General features: G+C 34.3%; 1 protein-coding gene across 1 annotated transcript in view; it reads left to right on the top strand.

Annotated features, from left to right (window-relative positions):
* Window positions 1-12531, top strand: part of LOC145266303 (uncharacterized) — a 215242-nt gene that overhangs the window by 189603 nt on the left and 13108 nt on the right. Inside the window, exons 34-36 of the mRNA XM_080121854.1 lie at window positions 10-155; window positions 8112-8254; window positions 9429-9526. Of these exons, the coding sequence (XP_079977980.1) occupies window positions 10-155; window positions 8112-8254; window positions 9429-9526 (387 nt within the window). The remainder of the gene's footprint in view (window positions 1-9; window positions 156-8111; window positions 8255-9428; window positions 9527-12531) is intronic.

The following is a 12531-nucleotide window of genomic DNA, read 5'->3' as shown; positions in this document are numbered from 1 at the left end:
TCTTTTCAGTTGACAGATACGTTTTTATTATTCGCTAAAAAACAACTAGGCGATGACATTAGCGGCATCAGCAGCATGGATTTGCAAACGTTGGGCAATATTGTCTGTGGCATAAGTGTGGACAACATTAAAAAAATACCGAAAGAGAGTTACATGTAAGTAGCATAACGTGATCTAAACTTCTGCGAAATGAATGAATATATGTGTATGTATATATGTATGTGTGTATGTATGTATGTGTGTATGTATGTGTATGTATGTATGTATGTATGCGTGTATGTATGTGTATGTATGTGTGTATGTGTGTATGTATGTGTGTATGTATGTATGTGTGTATGTATATATATATATATAGGAGAAGCAAATCTCTGATTTAAAAAACCATAAAGCGGGAGATCAGTACCCGCATTAAGCTGGTCTGCAGTTTAATTTGTTGCTGGCTATCTTGCTCTTGCTTGTTGCTGGATCTCAACATTTTGAACCGAGAGAGAGACTTAGCTGTCGTACAAAGCTAAGACTCTGTAACATCATCTTCTTATAGATACTCCCTCAGGCATTTGGGCTCATGGATTTTAAATGTCTGAGGGAGTGGCACTCGTCTGACAAGACGTTGCAATCATCATGTGTATATGTATGTATGTGTGCGTATGTATGTATCTATGTATCTATGTATGCATATATGTGTATCTATGTATATGCATTTGTATTTTCATTCTAAATTATGCACAATGTAAAAATATGCATAATAGAACTGGGCGTAATAGTTAAGTGAAACCAATATAAGAAACGAACAAAATGAATAATTAATGAAAGTTTGATTTTCAAATGAATATGCAAATTAGTTAACCTTTGTATTACTCATCTTATTTCTGCAACTTTTCAGTCAATGTAGCTTTCGTCAGGCATATTAGTCGCCATCTAGGAAAAGAAGAAAAGTTACTGGCGCCGATTCAGCAACCTTTCTCTTTTATATTCTTTTGATGAAGGCCGAAGGCTACACCAACCGAAACGTTACACTAACAACACTCAAGATGAGGACAATAGTCCGATCCAAACAAGTAACACAAACAATCAGTCCGCATCTCAAAAATTCAGAACGGTAGTTAAGCTTTATTTAGTCGCTTGCATATTATTGACTGAGTATATTAAGAAGTTCGTTTTAATATATTTTAAATTGAAAAAGTGAGCTTTTAATATCAGTGTTAGTGCGAGAAAGTATTCAAATTTATAGGTGTCTATATACCTATTTATATATGTATTTATTATATATATTTTATAGCATGTATATGTTTGCTTATATGTGTATATCTATATATCTATAAAATTCAAAGTGTCTGTGTGTGTGTGTCTGTGTACATTTCCCAACGCAATAACTCTGTCAATTTTTAGTCTAAAGACATGAAATTTGATATACAGGGTACTGAGATTTGGGAAAATCGAGGTAATCGGGTTTCGGCCAGAAATTTGGCTGTTAAGGGGTCAAAGTTCAAGGATTTGACCTTTGAGAACTCTACGAAACTCCTCTGCCAATTTTGGGTCTAAACACTTGAACATTTAGATATACGTTCCTTGGACATGGGTCTATCTTAATAACTTCATTTGAGCCCCAAACAATAAATTTTAAGAGGTCATAATAGGGGTCAAATTTTAAAAAATTGACCTTTTTTTTTTTTTTTTTGCTCAGCATACACCTCCAAACACCCGGGCAACGGCGGGCACCCATGCTAGTATTATATATATTTATATGTGTTTATATTATATATGTCTATATGTGTATATATTATGTATATTTCATATGTGTTTATATTATATATGTCTATATGTGTATATATTACGTATATTTCATATGTGTTGATAGTATATACTTTTAGATGTCTATATATATATACATTATGTCAGATATATATGCTTATATGTGTGTATATATTATGCATATATTGTTTCATATATATATATATATATATATATATATATATATATATATATAGTAGACTACACGTGATATATATATATATCATATGCTTATATGTGTATATATTATGCATATATTGTTTCATATATATATATATATATATATATATATATATATATAGTAGACTACACGTGATATATATATATACATATATATATATCATATGCTTATATGTGTATATATTATGCATATATTGTATCATATATATATATATATATATATATATATCTGTTTATATGAGTATATATTATATATATTTTAAGTGTTTATATTATACATATATTTGTATCATATATATATATATATATATATCTGTTTATAGGTGTGTGTGTATATATATATATATGTGTGTGTGTGTATTATATATATTATACCATAAATATATATGTTTATATGTGTATATCTTATATATAATTTTTATATCATATATGTGTATATATTATATATATTTTATATGTGTATATATTATGAATATTTTATAGCATATATATATCTATATGTGTATATATTATGTATATTTTATATCATATATATATGTTTATATGTGTGTATATTATGTATATTCTATATGTGTATATATTATGTATATTTTATCTCATATATATATATGTTTATATGTGTGTATATTATGTATATTCTATATGTGTATATATCATATATATTTTATATCATATATATATATATGTTTATATGTGTGTATATTATGAATATTCTATATGTGTATATATTATGTATATTTTATATCATATATATATGTTTATATGTGTATATATTATGCATATTCTATATGTGTATATATTATGTATATTCTATATGTGTATATATTATATATATTTTATATCATATATATATATATGTTTATGTGTATATATTATGTATATACTATATGTGTATATATTATGTATATTCTATACGTGTATATATTATATATATTTTATATCATATATATATGTTTATATGTGTGTATATTATGTATATTTTATATGTGTATATATTATATATATTTTATATCATATATATATGTTTATATGTGTGTATATTATGTATATTTTATATGTATATATATAATAGTTACATGGGTGCCCGGCGTTGCGCGGGTGTTTGGAGGTGTATGCTGAGCAAAAAAAACAAAAACAAAAAAAGAACTCGTATATGCTTATATGTGTATATATTACTGACTGGGATAGCTTCCGTACATTTATATCTGATCTACCTCTGCATTCCATGTTTAAAAATGATGTGTCCTCTATGGTATTAAACCTGACGGAATGGTTAATTGTAGGTATTGACCGTTTCATACCCTCGAAAAAGTTTCAGCAAAAACCTAACAGCCAGCCATGGTTCTCTCCAGAAGGTGCTGCTGCCATTACGCACAGAAATCACTTTTTCCACTGTTTCCAACGTAATACATGTATGGAAACTAAAGCCGCTTTCAGGACTGCCAGCAACCATTGTAAGAAAGTAATAAAGAATGCAAGAGAGTTGTATGCTCAATCTGTTAAGTCCAAAGTAGCTGAACAACGGCTTGGTTCCCACCAGTTTTGGCAAATAGCAAACAGAATCCTGAACAGAAGCGTGCGCTCCATCCCAACTATTATCAATGGACCTGAGGTAATCTCGTCAGCATCAGACAAAGCCAATCTCTTTGTCAAGAACTTTGCAGCTAATTCTACCCTTTGCGATCAAGGCTGCCAACCCCCAATATTTCCTCCTATATCAGAAAACACGCTATGTGATATACGTATATCTGTACGTGATGTTGCCAAGCTAATCAAAAACCTTGATTCCAGTAAAGCAACTGGCCCTGAGGGTATTCCAATTATAGTACTCAAAAAACTTCAACCTGAACTAGCGCCCATACTTACAAAACTGTTTAAACGTTGTCTTAAGGAGAATAGTTTCCCATCTCCCTGGAAAATTTCATCAGTATGCCCTGTATTTAAGAATTCAGGTGATCGCTCATCCCCCTCTCAGTACAGGCCAATAAGTCTCCTGTGCGTCATGAGTAAGTTGCTGGAATCTGTGTTAAATACAGAAGTAATCAACCATCTCAACAAAAATAACCTTCTTAGTGACACTCAATATGGTTTCCGTTCTGCTAGATCTACAGCAGATGTGCTTACAGTTATATCTCATAGGATTAGCAAATCTCTCGACGGAGGCAACCTTTCTAGGGCAATTGCTCTTGACATATCTAAAGCCTTTGATAGGGTATGGCATAAAGGTTTACTTCATAAGATCTCTAACTATGGTATTGCTCGAAATGTCTTCTCAATTATTAAATCATTTCTTTCTGATAGGTTCATAAGAGTAGTAGTTGAGGGGCAAAAATCAGAAGCTCACAGTATTAATGCCGGTGTCCCTCAGGGTTCCATCCTGGGCCCAACTCTTTTCCTGATCTACATTAATGATCTTCCAAATCACATCCTTACATCATTTGTAGACATTTATGCTGACGACACTACCATTTATGGTAGCACATCTAAGACAGTAAACGACCAAGTTCTCTCCAATTCTCTTTCCTCTGATCTTGAGCACGTAGTACAATGGGGGAAGGAGTGGCTGGTTACTTTTAATGCATCTAAAACCAAGCTTCTCTCTTTACATCATCAACATTCTGATCCACATCTGGCATCAATTGAAATGAATGGCTCTCGTCTTCAGGAGGCCTCAAGTTTTGACAAGCTTCTTGGCTTGACCATTACTCCTGATCTTAAATGGAACACGTACATCAAATCTGTTGCCAAGGCTGCTGGAAAAATAGTGGGATCTTTCTATCGATCCGGTAGATATCTCACTGCTGATGCTATTCTCTATCTATATAAGAGCCAGGTACGTCCAAGGATGGAATACTGTTGCCACATCTGGGCAGGAGCTGCTAGAAAGGACTTGGTCTGCCTTGATAGAGTTCAAAATAGACTTTGTGGCCTCGTAGGAAATGTCCTTTTCTCTTCCTTGCAACCTCTATCCCACAGAAGAGATGTTGCGAGTTTGTCACTGATGTATCGTTATTTTCATGGAAAGTGTTCGACTGAGCTTCAATCTATGGTCCCCCCTCACCAAACTTTCACAAGAAACACTCGTCTAGCTGTAAACACTATCAATAATTCGCCCCACTCTTTATCTGTGCCTAAACCTAAACGTAGATTCCATGAACAAAGCTTCTTTCTCAGAACTGCACGTCTGTGGAATTGTCTTCCGTTTTCCTGCTTTCCGGCTGACTACAATATGGTTGTCTTCAAGTCTAACGTAAATAAGTTCTTGATGAGCCGTTCCATATAAGTTATCAAATTTACCAAATTTTCATTACTAATGATTACTATATTGTCCAATTTCTACTGTACACTCTTTAACCCTTATCCTTGAGTGGCCTCTTGGCCTTGATAATGTGGTGATGCCTATGTAAAAAAAAAAAAAATTATATATGTTTTATATGTGTATATATTATAAATATTTTATAGCATATACATGTCTATATGTGTATATATTATGTATATTTTATATCATATATATATGTTTATATGTGTGTATATTATGTATATTCTATATGTGTATATATTATATATATTTTATATCATATATAATCTTAAGTTAATTTACCAATCTAAACATTTTTACAGTTTCTATTATCTTAGATAAAATGTTGCTTAACCTTGTCTCTAGAATCCGTATCAATATATTATAGTTTCTTTCTTAGAACTGCACGCCTGTGGAACTCTCTTCCGTCTGCCTGCTTCCCACCGGACTACAACTTGGATATGTTCAAGTCCAATGTTAACAAATTCCTAATGAACCGCCCCCTTAAGTAAACACTTCATCAAATCTCCACACTAACGTAATGTACTTGCAATAACCCTTATCTCTGAGTGGCTTCCGGGCCTTGATAAGTGGTGATCACTGTGTAAAAAAAAAAAAGTTTAGATACGAGCTTCCTTCAATACGTTTCCAGACTTTATTTGTATGGGTACTTTTATTGATAATAGACACATGAAACTCTAGTCCCATTCGAAGTAATCTCCTTCGGCTGCAATGCACTTATTGTACCATTCCAACAACTTCAGGAAGCCCCAATGGAAGTTCTCTTGTGTGGGCGTGTCATGACCCTCGTCACAACATCTGTCATCTCCTCAATTGTCCCATAACAACAACATCTAAAGTTTTCCTTGAGCTTAGGGAATAACAAAACGTCACAGGGAGGAAGGTATAGTTTATAGCGAGGGGTAAGGAATTGTCTTGATGTCCATCTTGGTCAAATAGTCTGTGACAGGGATGAAGTTCTGGACTGATGCATTTCCGCAAACCTTCCGCATCTTCAGTTCCTCGTGAATAATTGTGTGCACAGTTCCCACACTGACATCAAATTATGCACTTCTTGTCTCTATAAACACACAACGGTCCTTATTCAAGAAATTCTTTATTTGGCCAATCAATTCTGGTGTTCTGATTTCCTTACTCCTCCCACACCTCTCATCATCCCTCCCAGGCTCCCTGCCTTCCTTTAATCTCTTATGCCACTCAAAAACTGATGCTCGATTCATGCAAGATGGTCCAAAAGCAGTATGAAGCATTACATACGTTTCTGTGGCATTTTTTCCAAGTTTAAAACAGAATTTTATTGCGTCGCGTTCTTCTAAAGTGTCCTCACGTCCAGATTGCATTTTTGAAATTCACAAGCTGTAACAGGCTTTAGTAATAATAGGATTTTTCTTGGCCCATGCGCTTTTATTGACCCATGCGTTTTTATTGACCCATGCGTTTTTATTGACCCATGCGTTTTTATTGATCCATGCGTTTTTATTGATCCATGCATTTTTATTGATCCATGCGTTTTTATTGATCCATGCATTTTTATTGATCCATGCATTTTTATTGACCCATGCATTTTTATTGATCCATGCGTTTTTATTGACCCATGCGTTTTTATTGATCCATGCGTTTTTATTGATCCATGCGTTTTTATTGACCCATGCATTTTTATTGATCCATGCATTTTTATTGACCCATGCGTTTTTATTGACCCATGCATTTTTATTGATCCATGCGTTTTTATTGACCCATGCATTTTTATTGATCCATGCGTTTTTATTGACCCATGCATTTTTATTGATCCATGCGTTTTTATTGATCCATGCGTTTTTATTGACCCATGCATTTTTATTGATCCATGCATTTTTATTGACCCATGCATTTTTATTGATCCATGCATTTTTATTGATCCATGCGTTTTTATTGACCCATGCATTTTTATTGATCCATGCGTTTTTATTGACCCATGCATTTCTATTGATCCATGCGTTTTTATTGACCCATGCATTTTTATTGATCCATGCGTTTTTATTGATCCATGCGTTTTTATTGACCCATGCATTTTTATTGATCCATGCGTTTTTATTGATCCATGCGTTTTTATTGACCCATGCATTTTTATTGATCCATGCGTTTTTATTGACCCATGCGTTTTTATTGATCCATGCATTTTTATTGACCCATGCGTTTTTATTGATCCATGCGTTTTTATTGACCCATGCGTTTTTATTGATCCATGCGTTTTTATTGATCCATGCGTTTTTATTGACCCATGCATTTTTATTGACCCATGCGTTTTTATTGATCCATGTGCTTTTATTGACCCATGCGTTTTTATTGACCCATGCGTTTTTATTGACCCATGCGTTTTTATTGATCCATGTGTTTGGTCAAACGTTTAACACTTTTATCAGACATTTAAACATCATTCAATCTAAACTTCCAACCTTTGAGGATGTGCCAGATGTTACCTCCACCTTGAAGAACTCTCTCTCTCTTTCTCTCTCTCTCTCTCTCTCTCTCTCTCTCTCTCTCTCTCTCTCTCTTTCTCTCTCTCTCTCTCTCTCATGTTACAGTTAAATAAAAATGAATACCCTGGTGATATTTTCGTTTGTTTATAATGAACTATTCCAATATTTTGATTCTTTCCTTATTTTATTTTTTTACCTTTGGTTACTAACAAATAGAGAAAGAATTACTGAAGCGAGAGTGATAGACAGCGTATAAAATAAGGAAAAGTGATCAGACAACATAAAATGAGAAAGGATGAAAGTAATAGACACAAACTCAAAAATTCAGAAATAAATATTAATTTTTATTTATTTATTGCTAGAAATGCAGCCAATCAAATTGGTTCTCTGTCAATTTGTTCCGAAGCTCAGTACACAGAGTGGGCCAAGAAAGCAAAAGAACAGTATGGCGATGACGTTTCCCAGTGGGAACTGGCACAGATTTCCAGCATTGGGTCGGTAATCAGTAAGTATTTTTTATTTATAACCCTTATCCCTGAGTGGCCTCCGGGCCTTGATAAGTGGTGACCCCCATCTAAAAAAAAAAAAAAAAAGTATTTTTGATTTTCATTTTAAAAATTAATTGTTTCAATATAAAAATATGACGTTGTCGGCTTAAAAAGGAATCTACTGTTCAAATTTATTATTGGAAATTTATTATTATTACTTTGAGTCAATACGCTCATGTGAAAACTAACTTGCCTTTAGAAGTTAAGAGGAAAGCGAATCCAAACAAAGTGGAGAAAGAAAGAATGTAGCAATTAGAGCCATTTGTTTTTAGTGTTCATTCGACAAAACCACTTGTTATACACTCAGATATTATGCTCGACGTTGAATCATTGCTCTTAGTATAAGATGGTCAGATTAATATTACATTAGTAATGGTGTTATTAATATTTATTTGAATATTAATTTCAAAAGGATAGATTGTTCATCTTATTTGATGACGAGCATGCACTTTGTACACAGGCCACTCTTCTCACCATACAGCAATCATACATAATTATTGTGATTCGCTTGTTTTTTTTTTGTTTTTTTTTTTTAAATAAGCGCATTCTCCAACTGAATCAATGTCCGTTCTTTTTAGTGGACTTTTCAATTAGTCATATGAATAAAGCGCCGCCTAGTGTCGAGTATGTTAACAAAGGGGTAGACAATTTCCATTCAAATCAAGTCGAGAATGACTCGAGGATAAAAAGCTGAGTAGCCTCAAAAATTACATACGTAACCTTTGCCAACTGAATTCTGGTCAGCAAAATTTTTTTAAAAAATCCTTTCTTTATTTCAGTTAGGTCATGTTTAGGGAAAAGCATGGCGATAGGTTCCCCACCCATCACCTTACTTTTCCCTAAGCATGACCTAGAAAAGAAAAGGATAAACATATCAAATTGTACCCAATTTTTGTACGGAGATTGCCGGTAGTTAAAATATGCGATATATTTTATAAAGGGGTTGATATGCCACATATAACATATGTAAAGAACATTTAAACAACAATATGGCGACAATGTTACCAAGTGGGGGTTTGCGGAAATTTTTACGATTGTGTCAGTATTTTTTATTTTCATTTTAAAATGAATATAATCACAATTATACGACGAAAGCAAAAATGACAATTTTTTTTTTTTTTTTCTTTACAGATGGACTCGCAACGTCAGATCTTCAAAAATTAAATGCCCAACAAATTAGAGCCATTACAGATGCAACAATCGCCAAAATTCTCCCAAGCAAAATTGCTGTGAGTATAAAATTGTATTTTTATCAATATTATTTGCAATATTCGAGGAACTGTTCTTCTCACAACGTTTCGGTTAATGAAATCTCCGACCTTCTTCAGGTGCCTCTCGTCAAACTAAGGAATCTGCACGGAATTTTGAACGGAACCTTTTATTTAATCCAAAGGGTAGCATGCTCTTGTTCCGTCAGCCCTGAACAGGTAAAAGTCTTAAGTAATTCACAACTGTGTTCTTAGTATCGCCTGCACAGAGGATTGAACCTTCAATCTCCAGAAGAGTGTCACTTAAAACTGATTTACTTGGTACTTTATCCGTTGCGCCACCTGGTAACGGTTGATGGAACGAGCTTGCTACCATCATGGATAAAAGGGTTCCATTCAAAATTCTGTGGTGATTCCCGAGTTTGACAAAAAAAATGGATATGAAGCACCTTCATAAGAACAAAGGTAATCGGCATTATTGCAACACTGCCCTTGTATCGCAGGTAAAATCCTGGCGCATCTAATTCTCAATCGAATCATAAAGGATCGGGTGGATGACATCTACCAGAGCTAGCTGTTGAACCTTCATTGGAAGAAGTTATCGACCATAATGCTTCGGCATACATACAGTGATGGTGGTGTGAACTTCCAATTCCATACCATTGGTGGATTGTTTAAACATCAGCGCTTTAAGGCAAAAAACATTGCTGAAAACCCAAATGATAAATGACATAAGAGCCAGGTACGTCCAAGGATGGAATACTGTTGCCACATCTGGGCAGGAGCTGCTAGAAAGGACCTGGTCTGCCTTGATAGGGTTCAAAATAGACTTCGTGGCCTCGTGGGTGATGTCCTTTTCTCTTCGCTGCAACCTCTAATCTCACAGAAGAGATGTTGCGAGTTTGTCTCTGATGTATCGTTATTTTCATGGAAAGTGTTCGACTGAGCTTCAATCTATGGTCCCCCCTCACCAAACTTTCACAAGAAACACTCGTCTAGCTGAAAACACTATCAATAATTCCCCCCACTCTTTATCTGTGCCAAAATCTAAACGTAGATTCCATGAAAAAAGCTTCTTTCTTAGAACTGCACGCCTGTGGAATTGTCTTCCGTTTTCCTGCTTTCCAGCTGTCTATAATATGGTTGTCTTCAAGTCCAACATAAACAAGTTTCTGATGAGCCGTTCCACTTAAGTTAACAAATTTACCGAACTTCCATTACTATCGAATATTATATTATCCTTTTGACTACTGTACACACTTTAACCCTTATCCTTGAGTGGCCTCTCGGCCTTGATAAGTGGTGCCGCCTATGTAAAAAAAAAATGCTATTTGCTGATGATGCTGCATTGGTCGCTACATCGTATGCTGGAGCGCAAGAATTTGTCAATAGGTTTTCTGAGGCCAGCAAATCATTTGGACTCACTGATGACGGAGTTATATCGACGTAGTTTGTTTGAGGCATTGTTTGAACTCACAATAAATATTAAGGAAACTGAAGTAGTTCACCAGCTGCCTCGTCATCCAAAGCAAATGGAGTGAAACAAAATTGTCCAGTTCAGTCTTTTCCTGATTATTGTATTACGGTAGATGGGAAGAATTTGAAATACGTCAAATGTTCCACATACTTAGGTAGCATGGTGAACTCAAACGGATCCCTTGACGATGAAATTGTAAATCGTATAGTGAAGACAACGTCAGTTTTGGTAAACTTCGGAACCGTTTGTGGAATGACAGAGGTATAAGGCTAGAAACTAAAATCAAAATATACAGGGCTGTTTTTTTTTTCTGACAACTCTCTTGTATAGTGCTGTGGCTTGGACCCGTTACCGCTCACGTCGGACATATTTCACAAACACTGCCTTCGCACAATATATGGATTAACCCTGAAGGACAAAGTGACCAGGGCTGTTCTCTTTGAAAAGTATGATATCAGTGGAATTGAAACGTTTCTTATACAGTGGTAGTTATGTTGGGTTCGACACGTAATCAGAACGAGTGATGATGGAATACTTAAGGAATTTTTGTACAATCAGCTTCAAACAGCTAAAAGGCATGTTGGCCGCCCACAGTTGAGGCACAAGGATAAGCTCACGCACAATCTGACAACAACTAACTTCCGTCAACTTATGAACAAACTACTTCAGACAGGAAACAATGGCGACTGACATGTCACAATGTCTTAAAATTTTTGAATTAGGAAGCGTACAAAAACATAGAGAATTAAGAGAAAAGAGAAAAGAATTGGCTGCCAGACCAAGTAACGTTTCATTAAATACATTTTCGTGTATGGCTTCTGGTCGCATCTGAAAGTCACTGGCGGGGTTCAAGTCCTAGGAAAGACAGAAACACCGAAACTGAAATTAGTTTTATTTATTTATTTATTGAGACGCTTATACGTCAAAATCGACGGAAGAGATTCCATCATATATATATATATATATATATATATATATATATATATATATATATATATATATATAATTTAATAGTGTTCAATACACAAGTAGAGCATATATATATATATATATATATATATAAACATAATTTAATAGTGTTCAATACACGTAGAGCATATATATATATATATATATATATATATATATATATATAACATAATTTAAATAATGAAAGACATTTTCATCATAATTTATTAAACTAGGGTTTTCTCTTTAAACAAAACACTGGAAAAAGCGGGGGAGGGCAAAGCGGTAGCTCTAGATATATCTAAGGCTTTTAACAGGGTATGGCACAAGGGTCTCCTCAGGAAAATTAAATCATACGGTATCACTGGTAGAATACTTAACATAATTAAATCCTTCTTAGATAAGAGAAAAATCCAGATTGTCCTCGACGGTCGTACATCTAAACAGTGTGATATAAATGCGGGAGTGCCTCAGGGGTCTATCCTTGGACCTCTATTGTTCCTAATATTTATTAATGACCTCCCCGACAAAACTGCCTCTGAGATGGGTATATATGCTGATGACACTACACTCTATAACAGGCATGACAGGAAAACAAATG

Source organism: Euprymna scolopes, chromosome 41 (assembly GCF_053919585.1).
Source record: "Euprymna scolopes isolate OS-2025 chromosome 41, ASM5391958v1, whole genome shotgun sequence".
Lineage (NCBI taxonomy): Eukaryota > Metazoa > Mollusca > Cephalopoda > Sepiida > Sepiolidae > Euprymna > Euprymna scolopes.
This window is presented reverse-complemented; position numbering and strand designations above follow the sequence as displayed.